The sequence below is a fragment of the Myripristis murdjan genome, chromosome 4 (assembly GCF_902150065.1).
Source record: "Myripristis murdjan chromosome 4, fMyrMur1.1, whole genome shotgun sequence".
In the NCBI taxonomy this organism is placed as follows: Eukaryota; Metazoa; Chordata; class Actinopteri; order Holocentriformes; family Holocentridae; genus Myripristis; species Myripristis murdjan.
Window position 1 is genome coordinate 11,343,243 of NC_043983.1, and position 17,639 is coordinate 11,360,881.

At 41.2% G+C, this 17,639-nt stretch overlaps 2 protein-coding genes across 2 annotated transcripts; both read left to right on the top strand.

The window, feature by feature from the left end:
• The first annotated feature begins 645 nt into the window (after window positions 1-645).
• Window positions 646-1,793, top strand: LOC115358191 (uncharacterized). The gene is made up of 2 exons (XM_030050054.1): window positions 646-1,543; window positions 1,691-1,793. Exons 1-2 carry the CDS (start codon window positions 680-682, stop codon window positions 1,778-1,780), a joined length of 954 nt encoding a protein of 317 aa, XP_029905914.1. The 5' UTR covers window positions 646-679; the 3' UTR covers window positions 1,781-1,793.
• Window positions 1,794-12,025: 10,232 nt separating this feature from the next.
• Window positions 12,026-16,726, top strand: rsph4a (radial spoke head component 4A). Its single transcript, XM_030049375.1, has 7 exons — window positions 12,026-12,282; window positions 12,454-12,676; window positions 13,506-13,808; window positions 14,853-15,302; window positions 15,551-15,695; window positions 15,773-15,890; window positions 15,987-16,726. Exons 1-7 carry the CDS (start codon window positions 12,176-12,178, stop codon window positions 16,219-16,221), a joined length of 1,581 nt encoding a protein of 526 aa, XP_029905235.1. The 5' UTR covers window positions 12,026-12,175; the 3' UTR covers window positions 16,222-16,726.
• Window positions 16,727-17,639: the final 913 nt, after the last annotated feature.

The following is a 17,639-nucleotide window of genomic DNA, read 5'->3' on the forward strand; positions in this document are numbered from 1 at the left end:
GTTTGTTCTGAAACTGCAGAGTGCATGGTACTTGGAGCATTTTAGATGTTACAAGTTGGAGTCCACTAGCACAGTCAAAGTATTGGAGCAGTCGCAACTCACTGACACATACCCCTTGGCTGCTTATGCAGTGGGAGGCAATCGAATGGTTTCTCTGAAACACCACATCATCTCAAACTAGGTGAGGTACGATTTTAAAAGCTTGAAACAATCCCCCCCCCCCCCCCCCCCTCCCCCCCTCCCTCCCTCCCTCCCTCTCTCTCTCAAATTCAAATTCAAATTTGCTTTATTGGCATGCATGTTTGAAAAAAAAAAAAAAACACAGTTGCCAAAGCATCAATCAATAAAATAAACACAAGCAAAACAAATACGTTTCATAGGTTCAATCCTCTCTCTCTCTCCCTCCCTCCCTCTCTCTCTCTCTCTCTCTCTCTCTCTCTCACACACACACACACTCTCTCTCTCTGCCCGCCTCTTTGCTTTTCTGTCTTTGCTTGTCTTTTCTCCATGCCTGCTTGTTTGTTAATGTTACTTGGTGGTTCCAAATAGCTAAATTGTTGCTGTTGTCGGAAACACTGCCATTAGCATAGCCTTTTGTGAGGAAAAATATTTGCTCTACCTATTTCTAATGAATTCATTTTTTTTTCTCCTGCAGTTCTGCTTGCCCAAGCCTGTGAAGATGTCTGCCCCCACTCAACTGCGTGTTATCATTGATGAGACTAAAGTCTACAAGTTGACCCTACCCATTGGAATCCCTAGCACTGTTGACGAACTTTTGATGGCAGCACAGGAAAACTTTGAACTCCAAGGCAGTTTCACTGTGATGTACATGGACACAGGATTTAATGACCAATTCTTCACTCTAGAGTCAACCGACTGGATCAAGGACAAAGACACAATCAAGCTAGTTAAAAAAGAACCTACTCCTGTTTTTGTTTTTGTCAGTGTTAATGAGGTGGCTGCCTCCTTCCCACCAGAGCCACAGGAAACCTCTTCCCAGGATGACAGTTCCTCAGCTTGTTCATCCGCTAGCACAATCATTTTACAGAAGTCACCGGGGTATCGAGATCAGCCATGGCCGACTGACTTTGTGATACCCACCTTCTCTGATCATGTTGAGGGGTACCTTCAAGATGGAAATAAGGCTTACGAAAGGGATGGCTCCCTGCTTCTGGATCCAAGTTTGAAGTCTGGTGTACTCGACAAGCTTGCTGAAAAAATCGTCCGCTACACGCCTTATCCGTCTGGTCTTCAAATTGATGCAGCTGCAGAAGCCCTGGTGACCAAGTACCCCTGCCTAAGGGAGCCTGGGACATCGTCTTCCGGCATGTATGGGTGGACGCAGCGACTCAAATACAAGATGGCCAACTACCGGTCCAAAATCAGAAGGTCTAATGTGCCTTGCCCAGAGCTGGAGATAAACTCTATGAGGAGGAAGCCAACAGGAGAGAAGTATCCTGCGAAGAACTGCAAGAGGCCAAAGAGAGCTGAGGTCAACTACCTGCCTCCACATCCAAGTGGAGAAACTGGCGACAGTCTGGAGGTATGTTGGTTTGGGTGTGTGGGTGCCAGTGTGTAGATGTGCGGGTATTGGTCTTGTGGGTGTTGGTCTGGATGTCTGGATATTGGTCTAAGTCTGGATGTGGATGTTGGTGTGGTGATCTGTAGGTCTGCCCTTGTTCAATTGGAGGTGGAGAGACAGGAGCTTCTCAGTTACATAAAGAAGAAGGACAACACAAAAGTCATCCAAGAGAAAATGGCCAAAACCTTCTCCTGTTGACGGCTAGAGGTTGTGAGCGGTACCCCATCTGCAGTTGTTTTCAAAGAGAGATGGCCTGCTTTGTTTTGTGAAGATGAGGTAGGCAGATATTTTAAAAGTATTTATCTCTTGGGAAGGGCGGCACGGTGGTGCAGTGGTTAGCACTGTCACCTGTTCTCCCCGTGTTTGCGTGGGTTTCCTCCGGGCACTCCGGTTTCCTCCCACTGTCCAAAGACATGCAGGTTAGGTGAATTGGAGAAGCTAAATTGCCCCTAGGTATGACTGTGTGTGTGAATGTCAGTGTTTGTCTGTCTGCCCTGCGATGGACTGGCGACCTGTCCAGGGTGTCTCACTGCCTTCGCCCTATGAGCGCTGGGATAGGCTCCAGCACCCCCCCGCGACCCTAGTGAGGATAAGCGGTTTAGAAGATGAATGAATGAATGAATCTCTTGGGAATTAGCCATTTGTTTTCAGAATGTGTATTGAGTATCGTTCAGGATTAATCACATTAACACATTAAAAGTATTATAATTTATCATTAATTAAAACCTACACCGTCTATAGCTGCTGGTATAAAGTCATAAATGGGCATAATGTGTGGACGCTATGTGAGTGATCTGTAGGGGGTGACAGACAGCTGGGTCAATATGCACAAATTGCACCTGGTTGAGTTAAATCATTTTAAAGGATACCTCCTCCACTGATACAAGTTTATTTCTAATAATTCCTCATCCCAAGTGTATCTCATTCTCGTATCTACTTGCTACCTAGCTAGCTGTAGCCATTTTAGATAATTTTGGTTATTTCTTTAAAAATTCATTTAAAATCATATGACTGAGTTGGTTCTAGTTCCTGTTTTTGAAAAGTTATTTTACTCGTGTTTCTGCATAATTTTCTGAGCAAAAAAGTCTCTCGGAGTAAGTCTCTAACTCATCCCTGTGATTTCTAATGAATTTTTAACAAAATAACTGAATTGATCTTAAATGGCCACAGCTAGCTAGGTAGTAAGTAGATATGAGAATGAATGCTGCTTCAGAGATACATTTGGGGTGAGGAATTATTAGAAATATACTTGTATCAATGGAGGAGGTATCCTTTTAAATGTTTTAACTCACCCAGGTGCAAATTGGGCATAGTGACATGGCGGGCTGGTGCCTCCTATGGGTCACTCTCATAGTGTGTGAATGTCTCACACGTTTGAGTGATCTCCTTTATTTGGCACCTTTGGCTCTCTAATATCTACATGGTTCAACATGATTAGAGTGACATACAGAAATTGCCCTCCAGTTCCTGATCATATTCTTCAATCCTGTAAATAATGTCTCAGCCTTTTCTCATAATGTAAATCCTATTTCATTTCAGAACAAGGAGGAGTTCAGGAGAATTACTACAATTCCCCTGATGCAGAGATTCCTGTCCAAACTGGACCTGTACACAACAAAGCTCATTGCCTACAAAAAAGACCTCTCCTGAGCAATCTGAGTCAGGTGTGCTTGGTTAAAAATTTTCAAGGAGACAACAGTGTCATCCTCACAACACACTGCTTCATATGTACAGTATTCATTCATAGCAAATGCTGTTGCACATTATAGGGGTATTTCTCTTTGAATGTCCATAGCATACCACCTAATAGAACCAAACATCATTCAACTAACCACAGTGTTTTTCTGTCTGAACTTAATGTATTAGCACAGTGTGTACTCCAGTGCTTGCAATGATGATGTCATATAATGTAGGTCAATGGCGCCAAGATTAAAGTATCCAAAAGACACATAAGGAAACCACTAGATATCACCGTACTGCTCCGTACATACTTTTTGCTTTGTAAAAACAACATTGGAACCCTGTTTTTAGCCTAATTTGAGCCTTTTTTTGTAGGCAACGCTTAAAAGTCTAGGCAAGCCAGAGGCTACAGTAAAGTTCAAAAAGTTCCAATCATGGTAATTAAAGTATTTTATGTTGGGGCTTCAAGACATTTGGTTCACAATGGACAAGCACTATGGTGATATCTGGTGGTTTCATTATGTCTTTTAGATGCTTGAATTTTGGCCCCATTGACTACCATTATATGACATCATCACTGCTAGCACTAGGGTAGGAGGTACATAATATGGTGAGATCAGATGGAAAAACACTGTGGCTATTTGAATGTCTATAGCATACCACCTGACCTAATAGAATCAAACATCATTCAAAGTGAAATATCCCTTTAACTTCAGTGGCCTGTATGTTCCCATATTCCACTTATGGCTCTGCAAATCGTGGCACATACTACTGTATGTTCTCACCCGAACAGTTCATTGTATTGACACAATATCAATCTGTTCACAGAACCTAAGCACTGAAGCAAGACGTGAAGCAGTTATTCGTGCTCTCATACTGTACCTTGGGGAGAAGGAGGAGGACCTTTTCGAATATTGCTGGGTAAAGCATGATTTTATTTTAACAGGCTAAAAGTACGAGTACATTTGGAACATTTGGTACATTTGACTTCATCAAACTGACTTTGACCTACGTGGTCCTTTTCAGTATATTGAAGGAATATTATATATTGAATGAATTGATGAATGGGACTTGCATTGAATATGAACATTGCAATTGCATTGGAATAGTCAGTAAACTGACCAGATGCATTGCATAACTTTACATTGTACACATGCTTATTTGACATTAGTCCATGATTTGTGCGCTGATGATGAAAGATGACAGCAACTTCAAATGATTGAAACAGTTCTATTTGTTTTTCTTGTTGATTGCATGTAGCAGGACAACCACAGTGATGCAGCTGAGCATACCCTCAAGGTCCTGGTGGTCCATGGGGCTCAGGGAGAGGATCCGGTCAATGTCTCCATCCTCCTAGAAGGACAGGATACACTACCTGCATGTGGCGACACCACTAAAGCCTGCATGCTGCTGATGGGGCTGATCTGTGCCTACCCCACTACACTGCGCTACACTTTTGAGGCATTTCAAAAACTTTTCCTCGAACTGGATGCGGTCAAGCTCTCCCCAAAACTTCAAACTTTGAAGGTGAAGTTACTGTCGTGAAGCAACATGATACACACACACACACACAAACCCTCATACAGACTGACCCAGCCCCTCATCTGTTCATTCTTTCCTGTCTTTTTTGACACCTGTTGGCTGATGTTCCTAAAGTAAATGCGTTGTTTGGAAAACATGCATTATAGAATACATTATGCTTTTAATAGTGCAGTAGTTCAGAACCCAGAGTGACTGTTGAATGTTGCAAATGTTCAGTTTCACAGTAATAGCACACAAACATTCCACACACAACACTCATGCTCTTGCACACACACATACTGTTGGCACACAGTATTCACACAAGCACATAAATATCATGGACTGGTGGTACACCTCACATTGGACTATTGCCCCAGCAACTTCAAATGATTGAAACAGTTGGACTACTGCCCCTCATGTTTCAGACAGACAAAACACACACAGTCACCCCAGTCACCCCAGTCACAGACATAAAGCTAAATGGCACATATTTACACATACAGACATGCATTATAATGGTTTTAGTAGTGCACGAGTTCAGAATCCAGAGCGACTGTTCAAATGTTGCAGTTGCACTGTTTCACATTGATGGCACACAAACATCCCACACAGGCAATGCTCTTGCGCACACACACTTGCATATTGGTAGCACACAATATTCATGCACACACAATATCATTGACTGTTGACACACCTCACTTTTCACACAAACAACACAGACACCCCTCATACACCCATACACACGTCTCCCATCTACTGTGAAAAGTTACACATTCTTACTTGAAATGCCTTTGAACTGTGAGCCACTGGTTGGTTTTAATTTTCACTGTTTTAGGACAAAAAATGCATGGTTTAAAAGTTATCTACCCAAGTCTCAAAATACGATTGCACAATTTGAGTGATTTGTGTTTTAAATAGATTCTACATTTTAAATGGTTTGCAATTATAATGGTGAATATTTTTTTTTTATACTGGACAGAAGGTATGTTTTTTAATTTATGTATTTTCATTTCTATATACATGCCTTATTGATGTATGCCAGGGATTGATACATAACATTTTTAATAAACCATTGCATTGAAAAAGTGAATATTTATCGGAACATTTATTTCAACAAATTTAGTAACAAGTACTTAGATCTATTGGGTTAAGAGTTCAGTGTAATTAAGTAAAGTCAAATAGAAAAAGTTAATACAATTACTTATTTCTTTCATATTGGTAATGATTTCATGTTTTTAAGATTTACTTAATTATTAATGGGTGTAACCTGATTACAATAACTAAATCTTACTACATTACAGTAAGAAACTTTATAATTAAGTTTAGTAAGAGTTACTTAATATTTTCCTACATGTAATCTTTAGTTGCATGTAAATGTTACTTAATTCTGGTGAGTAGGATATACTTGATATTGGAGCAGTAAAATTTACTTACTTGGAGTGAGTGCAAATACTTGCGAGAATTTTTTAAAGTAAATCTTACAAGTTGTTTTTTACAGTGATGTAGCCTATAGCCTGGCCCACAGACTGCCAGAGATGAGAGCTCTCTCCTTCTGTCTCCCTCATTTCATCTGGTTTTAAATAAACAGGACGATAAAATAGAGTTTTAAACGTGTAATGACAATTATGTATCCTCAGTTTAACGGCCAGCTTAACATCTATGCTGTTAAAACATAGCCTTGTGGTTTTATATTGGGTAGCCTAGTCATGCAAGGCAATCAACGACAGCGCAGGAGCAGGTTGGATTTCCATTGGTGTCACAGATGTCTAAAATGCCTACCATTCAGGCCACATTTCACAATTTACAAAATTGCATTTATATTTTAGACATTTGATGCTCTAACTCAGAGTGGCTTACAATGTGCAACAGCAGAGTGCAGGCCGAATTATAGCCTTGTAAGGAGTGGCTAAAGGAGGCTCCTCAGTCGACTGTACGAACAGTAAAGAAGCATATAAGCTTCCTGGATTCTGAGAAAGAAAAATAATAATGAAACAGTGTACATGTGCAACTTGAGGATATATACTCAGTGGCCACTTTATTTGTGGCAGCTCTGCCATAAATTTTACCCGTTAAGAAGGTTTATAATGTTCAGTTTTTGTCAGTCTTGTCCTGGACTACATTATATTGAGAGGTGTTCCTAATTTTTTTGTCTTCCCTGTTTATATACATGAGGGGGACAGAATAGTAGAAACACCTCTCAATAAAATACAGTCCAGTACAACAGCAGCACCAACTTTGAGCTCAATGAAAAAATATAGAATTGAGTGAACACCTCTATTACTGTGACTAAAAGAAAACCTGAGCATTAAAGGCAGCAAAAAAGTAAACAGAACAATTGGATCGGATTGGATTAGATTGTGCAGGTGGAACTAATAAAGTGGCCACTGAGTGTATATGTTCATATAAAGCACTGTGGGCACAAACTGGGCATTATATCTGAAGATGTAGGCTACATAATACTGTATACAGCATGCTAATCTGGCAACACACCTTTTTTTCTCAGCATCCCTGCTCCACTGCGTGTTTATCATTTCTAGATCATCATTTCTAGATCAAGCAGCTATGAGAGAGTGCAAAGGTCAGGGCCTTTGGTGCCCAACCAACTGTGACAGTGTGAGAGAAATGCCATGTAAGGGGATAAATGAGAAATCGAACAGAAGTAAAGGGGTGAGAAAGTTTGTTTTGGTTTTTACCACGTGCAGTAGATTTCTGTGCACGACTTCCACCTTTCTCAGAATCCTAAACCAACTGCTGTTTGTTTGTGTGTGTGTAGGCAGCTTGCTTCAGTGCTGGGCTCCCTCCGCTGGTTATATGTCAGCTGCCACTATAATAAGGCCTGTAGCTTCTCTCCTCTTACAGTTAGGCTATGGCAGACTCTGTGAGCAATATAGTGGCCTAATGTGAACACTGCTCTCACCTGGCCTCGTTAGTGATGTAGTATAGTATAATACAGTGTGAGACAAGTATCCAAAATGGTACCTTGAGGCGGACTCGTTTTCTTTCCCTTTTTTGTTTATTTGTTTGTTTTATGCTACTTATTATAAATCTACTTGTTCCTCCCATTATTAATTAACTTAATTAACTCCGCCCGAATCCAATCCTCCTCTCGGAGGGGGCGAGGCACAAGGTGTGCCGCGGCTGTTTGCAGCGAGACCAACCAAGCGTGTTCACTCTGGGAACGTGTTAACTCACATTAATTGCAAAATTTAGTGATGACTGTGTGCATTAGTGTGTTTTGCTAGGAATTAACCCCTGCACTTCTGGTGATAACTGGGAAATAGCAGTGAGGAGATCAGGGTGGCCGAATATTATTTGTCAAGACGAACTTCAGTAATCGCATCCAAAAATCGCACTCTTTTACCTCCTTGATTTGTCGTTCCTAGTGCCAGTGACATAGAGTGGGTCTCACAATTGCCCAAATATATCTATTATTTATATTGGAACTGTATAAGGGGAATTGCAAACGAGTGTATAATACAACTATTATTTTATTTTGCAAAGTGGCTGGATCAAGAGTAAAAGGGCAAATATTACAAAAGCCCATGCAGTTGGCCTTAGTGTTCACTGACACTCACAATGGTCAAGAGTAGATCTAACCTGTGAGTTAAACAACAATACACATATTTAAATGTTATAAATAGCTAAGCTATAAGCCTGTGTAGGCCTGGCATATTTAATTTTCCTTCGTAGCCTACTTAGATTTGCCGCTTGCTGCTTGCATTTTACCTAACTTAGCTTCATCTGTTTTGATATTGTAGTAAAACAGACTATAAGTTGGTATTGAAATATTTTCCACAAATATTATAAATGTTTTCATGACACAGTAAATAATTCAATAGACACCACTTTCATATAGGTTGGGCTTGTCCACAGCTTCTAACTGGGTAAAGATCAGAGTCTTGAATCTGCCGTTAACCTCCATAGCTTATAACGACGATTTAAAAATACATAAATAAATAAATCATGATCTGGCCTGTTGCTGTGCAGTTTAGCCTGTGCACATCAAAAGTGATTCGTCAACAGAATAGACGTTTCAGCCCTTGTTCCTCTGTTCAAAGATTAGCCACAGGACATTCATTTCCTTTTTAACGCTGCGCGTTATGGCCCATGGCGCAGCACATCTAAAATTAAGCTGATAGCCTCCTTCAACATTGTGCAGTCACAGCCCGGGTATCTGTATCCATGGGCTCATTAGTGGAGACTGCAAAGCGGATTTATCTATATGCATATAGCACCAAGTAGACCAGGGATGCACTGTATTGTTAACAAGGGGCTATACTCGTAAAAACTTTATGAATATCTATATTGTTTAACCCTGCTGTGTTGTTTTTCGCTATTATTATTATTATTGTTGTTGTTGTTGTTGTTGTTGTTGCTGCTGCTGCTGTTATTGTGTAGGTGGAGTAGCCTATCTTGTAAAGCACTTCTCAGTCCACACGTGGATGCAAATGACTAACTGCAATTAACCTTGTAGACCGTCAGTGGCAGGTCATTAGGTCCAGAGGATAAGTCATTACTTCATCCATAACAGTTTCACGTTATATATACACCTGTAGCCTACATTCTAATCCAATCCAATACAACTGTTCTGCCATAAAGTTTCCTTTTATGACGCCTATAATGCTCAGTTTTTCTTTTAGTCACAGTAATAGAGGTGTTCATTCAATTATATGTTTGGCACTGTACTGGACTGTACTGGATATTCTGTCCCCCTCATGTATATAAATGGGGAGGACAAAAATTAGAAACACCTCTCTATATAATGTAGTCCAGTACAAGACCTCTGCAAACTACAAGCTCAAAATAAACACAGAATTGAATTTACACATTTTCCACAATGGACAGTTAAAATGAAACTGCCTCTGATCATGGTATTGAGGAGTAGGCTATATAGGCTAAGTAGTGGTTGCCACTCCTTTCATGTTATATAAACAAACAATGGTCTACCAATGTAGGTTACAAGCAAATTTTATTTAAAGAGGTATAGAAAAACATATGTTCAGTACATGTTATACTCATAAATAATGGCACAAAAAGACATGCATAGGCTACATCAGAAATGTCTCCTTCTTTAACATGGCAGGCTATAAATAGTTTACAGAAAAGGCGACATGATGGTGTCCTCATTTAACCTTCGGGAACTATAGCCTAATGTTTTCAGTTCGTAAATCCATTTTGCCTCCGTTTGAAGCAAAGCTCTGTAGATCAGCGCCTTTCTGTTTTCACATGACTATTCTCCACAGTTACAGAATGGCGATTTTGTTTCTTTTTTCGGGGAAATGCTCTGTCACAGGACTCGAGTCTTCGGCCACTCTCGCAGGTCGAGTAGTGTGTATAAAAAAACTTATTGAATGAAAGACTGTCTTTCACTTTGGGGTCAACGACATGCCAGTGTTTCCTGGTGTTTGGCTCGTGTAACGCTGTTGTCCTTTTCTCTGACATACAGAGGCATTCATCTTGTGTGACTTTTCGGGTATTTCCACGGATCGTCTCTATTTTAATCTCTTGGGCACGTCAGTAAACTGAGTGAGAGGCGGCCCATCCTCGTCGTCGCCGCAGATCCTGGATGATCCTCGCTGATGGTTAGTTTTAGTGAAACTGCACGGTGCGAATCCGCGCTTAGTATTATTATTTTTTTTTTTTTTGATTACGTTTTCTTTGTAAGTTTGCACCAATCAGTCGCTTGCTCTGAAAATGGAAACCTCTCAAAAGTCCACACTAGGCTACTTTTTCACATGTGCGGGGACGTTTTTATACTTTTATTGTGTTTATTTGAGTCTTATCTGGTCCCCGCTTAAAAAAAAAAAAGAAAAAAAGAAAAAAAAAAAAGAAAAAGAAAAAAATAATACGCGGTCCACAAACCTGTGACTCTCTGCAGCAGATTATCTCTTCCTCAAACAGTCCCACGCAGCCCGGAGGAGCTGCAGCTCATCGGTGCACCCCTGCAGCAGGGCGCCTCCAACCTGCAGATGTCCGCAACTGTGGGACAGGGAACCATTTTGGTGAGTCGGCAATAATTCCTGTCTGTGTCTTGATGCGCCTCGTGTTTGGTTTCTGCACAAAGTGTGGTGGGCAACTATCCACCGGTACCTCAATTTAACCGAATAATTTCAACACTTGGTCTAGTTTTACACCCTGTAGCTATATTCAGTGAAATTACAGTGGCTTACCCTAGCAGCTGTTTCCAGTGATTATAACATGGTGGTAAAGGGGAGGAGTAGTGGTTGCCAGTTCCTCTTCTCCTTTCATAGCCAAACAATACTAAAAACTGTAAATTTTAATGAAATCATAGGTAAGATTACATCATACAAAATATGCAGTGTAGGTCTGTGTATATACCCATCACAACGCAAAATAAGGCAAAAAGTCAGCCATATAGGCTATGTAGGCCCGTCAGTATGTAGCCTAATAGATGCACGCATTAAGACCCTCTTGTTATACCACCACGTCCATGTAATTTCCTCTTCGCTCATCTGGAGGGACGTGGGTGTTAATAGGATCTATAGTCAAGACAATTACTGCAGGTTAGTTCCCCGTGGCTTCAAAATCAACCCTTTAATACAGCACCGCACTCTCCGCCCTCATCCCATCACCCACAGGGATCCTCCTGAGTCACTCCTGAGACCTCAGATGTCCCACAAGACGCGGGTCCCGGAGCGGCGTCCTGTTTCCTCAGTGAAATTATGTAGCCTAGTCCTTGGCTGGCATGACAATGGGATAGAGACCGCTCTTGCCTCCACTGTCTGCAGAACATGGTAACTCATCCCTGCTTGATCATCTGGCCCGCAGAGGCTCAGCAGTAAACCCACTTAGCCCTGCGTGGCCCCTGGCCTGGGTCTGGAAATTGACCCAATGTTAGGACCGGTTCGCCTGTCAAACTAATTGTGATGATATAATGTGTCAGCTTGAAACTTAGGAGAGCAAAGGGCGATTTGAAATGAATAGCCTATGTTTCCATTTAAGTTTTTTTATTTTTTTATTTATTTTTTTTTTTAATAAACGAACTTAGAACAAATTATTATTGTTGTTGTTGTTGTTGTTCTTATTATTATTGTTATTATTGTTATTATTATTATTATTATTATTATTATTATTATTGATCTAGGGCGCCCGTTATCCAGCTGAACCGTTTCCCCGGTTTGTTTTTTTTTCTGTAAATCTCGTTGGCTCACGAGCCTAGCAACCGTTCTGTTTACCGTAGCAACCGGACAACCCTGTCTGTGTTTCCACCTGTCCGTCGGCTTCACTCGATGCTAACACTGACGGTATTAACTCAAACCAGCATCCTAACGTTTTAATCTATCTGAACTTGTGTTTGTGTCTCCGGTAGTCGCCTTTTAGCCTCTTTCCCCTCTCGGACTGGCTGGATAAAATAGACCGAAGCGAGGCGCGATGGAGGCGCGGGGTGGAAAGCAGGACATGGAGCAGCAGAAGCTGCACACAGCGGCCTGCCTTAAAGCTTTCATGCTGACAAACAGCACAAAAACCAACCTGAACCTGTGAGTAGCCTATCACCTGATAACGCAGGCTAATGTTGCCTAGCCGTGCTAAAAAATCTTTGAATTCATGTAGGCTATGAGCAGTGGTGAGTGAAATGCTAAGCCGTGTGTGTGTGTGTGTGTGTGTGTGTGTGTGTGTGTGTGTGTGTGTGTGTGTGTGTGTGTGTCCAGCTATGACCATCTGACACGATTACTGATGCGGCTGATGGATGAGCGCCCACCGGATGCGGTGGATGTGATCGAGGACATGAGTCGGGATGTGAAGCGGGCTCTGTTTGTGGAGCGGCAGAGCACCCTGCGAGCCGCGCCGCACACCGCCGCCACCCAGCGCCTGGCGGAGCGGCAGCGGCTGCTCTTCACCCGGGGAGAGGAGGGCGACCAAGAGGACGAGCTGGTAGCTACTGCAGACACCCCGGGCCACCCGCACACACCCTGGCGCCCGGGGCAAACATCTCCGGGGGGCCCCTTAGGCTGGCCATAAATTAATCAATGCAGCTCCAAAACATAAACAAAAATGAAAGTTTTTATTTAATCCTTTGAACAAAATTCACTTTAGTTTTCTTTTCTTTTCTTTTTTCTTTCCTTTCCTTTCATTTATTTTCTTGTAATATATTTTATTTTATTATATTATATTTTCTTTAAATTACTATTATTATTATTATTATTATTATTATAGTTTTTCCGCCCTTTTAACCTTTTGCTAATTTTGTGTTATTTCTTGTTAATTTGCTCATCATCTTTGCCCCATGTTTTTGAAAGACATGAGGTGAATTTGTCTAGGGTTCAAAGGGTTAAATGTTTGTGAAAGCTGCATCCACACACCTTTCACACACACATCTTCGATTGACGTTTAGATATGTGATTTTAATAATCACTAAGTTGTTGTTTTTTTTTTCTATTTAGTTATGTTGTGCTTTTTTTTGTAATTTTCTGGTAATTTTTTGTATTTTTTTTTTTTTTTTTTAAATAATGCTCATTATCCTTTCCCCATGTTTTTGAAAGAAAGCAAATGAAAAGAAAAAAAATCTTTGGTTGCAGGGGACCTATACTGAGGGAGGTAGGGCTAGGCACTGTGCCAGATCTGCCTAGTAGGAATGACCGCTCTGGCCACCCTCACTCACACACACACACACACACACACACACACACAAACACACACTGTTTGACACTGTATAGAGAGCCAAATTGACATTATGTAACACTGATGGCCTATCTCTCCCCAGATTGAAACAGCTCTGCCTAATGTAAGTGAGGTAGGCTTCTACCTGGAGCAGGCCGGGGTGGGCTTGGGCAGAGAGGAGATGCAGAGGATCTTCCTTGCACTGAAGCAGCTCGTTGAGTCTCAGCCACTGCAGCATTGCCGACTATGGGGCAAGATTCTAGGAATAGAAAGCAATTATGTTATTGCTGAGGCCGAGTACAGGGAAGGGGAAGAGGAGGAAGAACAGAGTACAGAAGAAACAGCTGAGGAGGAGAGAGAGGCAGAGACCCGGGATGACGAGGAGGAGAGTGAAGCAAAGGAAGTGGTAAGTCCTCCATTAATATACCAGATAGGCTCATCATTGATCCCCCTAACATACCAAACATATCATAACATATACAAACAGAACATAACATACATATATAACACACCTGAACATACGTAATTTCTTACAGATAATCTGTCATAACAGACCCATTAATCACATTAATGAATACAACCTGTCATTGTAAAGTGATAGCAAAATCATTAACCATGTGCAGCTGCTGTCCTTTCGCAGGGCAGTTGTCCCCACTATTTGCCAAATGACACAGTGAAATATTCTTTGTGGTTAATGCAGGCAGCATAATCGTAGGCCATGGTCTACCTTAGATGACTCACAGGCTCACCTCTCTTGAGATTGCTCTATTACATGAATGATGAGTTGACAATTATGTCAACATTTAATTTCAGCCGTATTCTAATATGCAAAACAGAAACAATAAAAGTGCAAATCAGCAAACCCTCCATAGGCATTACAGGCGACAGGCTCAGGATGATTCCAACCACAAGGCAACAATTAATGAAACGCAGTGGGGCAGCACTCTGAATGCAGATGGATAATCTGTGAATGCAGATGGATAATCTTGGGATATACACTACCAGTCAAAAGTTTGGACAAACCTTCTCATTTAATGTTTTTTCTTTATTTTCATGACTATTTACATTGTAGATTCTCACTGAAGGCATCAAAACTATGAATGAAAACATATGGAATTATGTAGTAAACAATAAAGTGCAAAATAACTCAAAACATGTTTTATATTTTAGATTCTTCAAAATAGCCACCCTTTGCTTTGATTACTGCTTTGCACACTCTTGGCATTCTCTCGATGAGCTTCATGAGGTAGTCACCTGAAATGGTTTTCCAACAGTCTTGAAGGAGTTCCCAGAGATTTGCGTAATACAAGTTTACACTGAGAGTTCAAAAGAACCAAAGATAGCAGTGCGACATAGTTTTCCCTCAACAACTGTTTTCCATGTAAAGCACTGAGATAAATAGTTTAAGAGCACACCAGTCACTCTCTCTTATGACCTCTTTATTTTGTAGAGCAATCCACTTCCACAGTCAACCTATAAACCCCCACCTGTGGTGCCAAAGGAGGCCAACCGAACCGGCGTCAATAAGTTTGTTTACTATGTCTGCAAAGAGCCTGGTCTTCCCTGGGTCAAACTTCCTTCAGTCACTCCTGCGCAGATCACCGCCGCTCGCCAGATCCGCAAATTCTTCACAGGACGACTGGATGCCCCAATCGCCAGCTATCCTCCTTTCCCCGGCAATGAAGCCAACTATCTCAGAGCGCAGATTGCCCGTATTTCTGCTGGCACGCATGTCAGCCCCCAGGGGTTCTACCAATTTGGAGAGGAGGAAGGCGATGAAGAGGAGGCGATACCCCGTGACAGCTATGAAGTGAATCCTGACTTTGAGGGCATTCCGGTCCCCGAAATGGTGGAGTCTTTGTCCACCTGGGTGCATCATGTTCAGCACATCCTGCAGCAGGTAGGTTAGAGCTGAGGCTGGAGATCGGCAAGGACCTCACGCCACATGGGTCACCATACAATTTGTACAATACAATACAATATACTGCAATACTCTACAAAATTGACTGAAAATGTATAAATAGAACTTAAAATACAATCTACTGCATAACATCTAGGGTAGATAAAATCTACAAGATATTGTATGATAAATCAGGTGTGGGTAATGTATGTGTGTGCATGGCTGATGGTAAATCTGGACTCCTGCAGGGCCGCTGTACTTGGGTTAACCTAGCTGCCAAACCAGAAGAGGAGTCTTATGAGGAAGGAGATGCAGAGGAAAAGGAGGAGGAGCCCGATGAGCCCGAGCCAGAAGTGGGACCCTCACTCCTCACTCCCCTCTCTGAAGATGCAGGTCAGTCTTTGGACATTTTTGTGCCATAATGGTGACAAGGCATATTCTCAGTGGTGTTTAATATTTGTGCCTTTCAGAACTGTTCCATACCCCTCCCTGGAGCACCAGGATATCCTCCACGCTCACCTCTCAGTATGCTGTTGCTGTTCTCCGCTCAAACCTCTGGCCCGGGGCACATGCATACGTTTGCGGAAAGTATGGGAAAATATAGGAATTCTTGATTTTCTGAAATCATTTTGGTTTCACAGGGCAAAATTTACAATTAAACTCATCACCATTTTTTTAATTTAGGAAGTTCGAGAACATATACATCGGGTGGGGGCTGAAGTTTGCAGGGGACAGTTACAACCCGTCTGTCCCACCAGTGCCCCAGAAAGAATACCCTAGTGGTCCAGAGATAACGGAGGCCCTGGACCCGACGCTGGAGGAGGAGGAGATGCTGAATGCAGCCTTAGAGGAGCAGCAAGCTGCCCAAGAGGAGTTGGATGACATGGATGAGGAAGAGGAGGAGGGGGATGATGATTGAGTTAAAAAAAAATCCATACAAGAGAATTTAAATATTTGCAAGTATCTTCTTTGTTCACTGAAGTATTTATTTGTAAGAGAAGACCAAATAAACCCATTTACTCAGCAATGCGATCTGTCATTATGAGATTAAGTAATGTTGCTAAATATTTGCAGAGGGCAGGTGTTGTAAACATGGGGGAAGGCATTTTGGTTGCAGTGATGAAGGGCTTGCATTCTTTAAATATTTAAGACTTACTGTATATGCATGTGAAATAAAAGCCAAGAGGGACAAGTAGTAATCAAAGGATCAGTCTGAAAGTCACTTTTATCCTGTCAGTTGCCTCAAATAAAGTAGAGCTATAGCTTGTATGCATTCATACTAGATCCTTGAAATACAACACTTCTTTTGTTATGAAGTGATTGGAAAGTCTTTGAGACTCCAGCCGGGAACCACAAATTAGGCCAACTGGTCTTTATTTGGAAGCCTTTATGAGCAAACTTAGTAACATTAAGCAAATCACTGATTAAACAGTTAGGAAATTTAAGCATTTCTATAAATTGATGCCAAATTTCTATTTTTTTTTTTTAAACTGCTACTAGTGCCAAGGATCTTTTATTGAATTTGCACTGATTCATAACTGAAAAACAACCCTGTAATATGAAACACTGATTTTTACAGTGAAAAATGAAACTAACACTCTTCCTCTTCTTTTTAGTGTTGACGGGAAATAAATCACACTGACTAAAATTAAGTTTTCCGTTGCATTATCTATTTATTATTTGCCTGTAGTACATATCATATGCATATGTATGCTTACAAACAAGGAAAGTCTAACAAGCATCCATACACAAACATATCAACACACATACCCCATACACGTATCAGCAACCCTTGCTGTTCAGTCCTGTAATTAAAGGAAAAATGCACCCTAAAACAGCATTCACATGTCATTCCTGTGAATGTGGACATGTCAGTCTAGATTTTATTTTATAAATGTCCCTTCTAAAGCTTAAAGAAAGAGCCAGGACTTGGGCTGTGGTCAGACAATTTGTAGAGCTTTTTCATTGTCACTGTACATTGTTAAGCCTATTTGCCTATGAAAGTGCAAACAGTATGACTTCACAAAGTGCCTATTCATTTGTACAGAGGAGCTGCAGAAAATTGTCTTAATCAGGTGGGAAAAGGTTGTAATTTCTGGATTCTAGCTTCAGGAAGGATATGCATGCTAATTCCATTTTAAGGTACACTTTCTTTCTTTTTTTTTTTTTTTTTTTTTAATTTTGGGGCTGTGAAAGACACATACACAATCACATTGTTTAACTTTCACAATCCCTACAATCCCTCAATTTCTGAGCCCAGCCCAGCCTTTATTGGGTCCAGACTGAGATCAAAACCTCCTTCACTCAACAAAGAAGTTTGGCCTTCTGCCCTTGTAT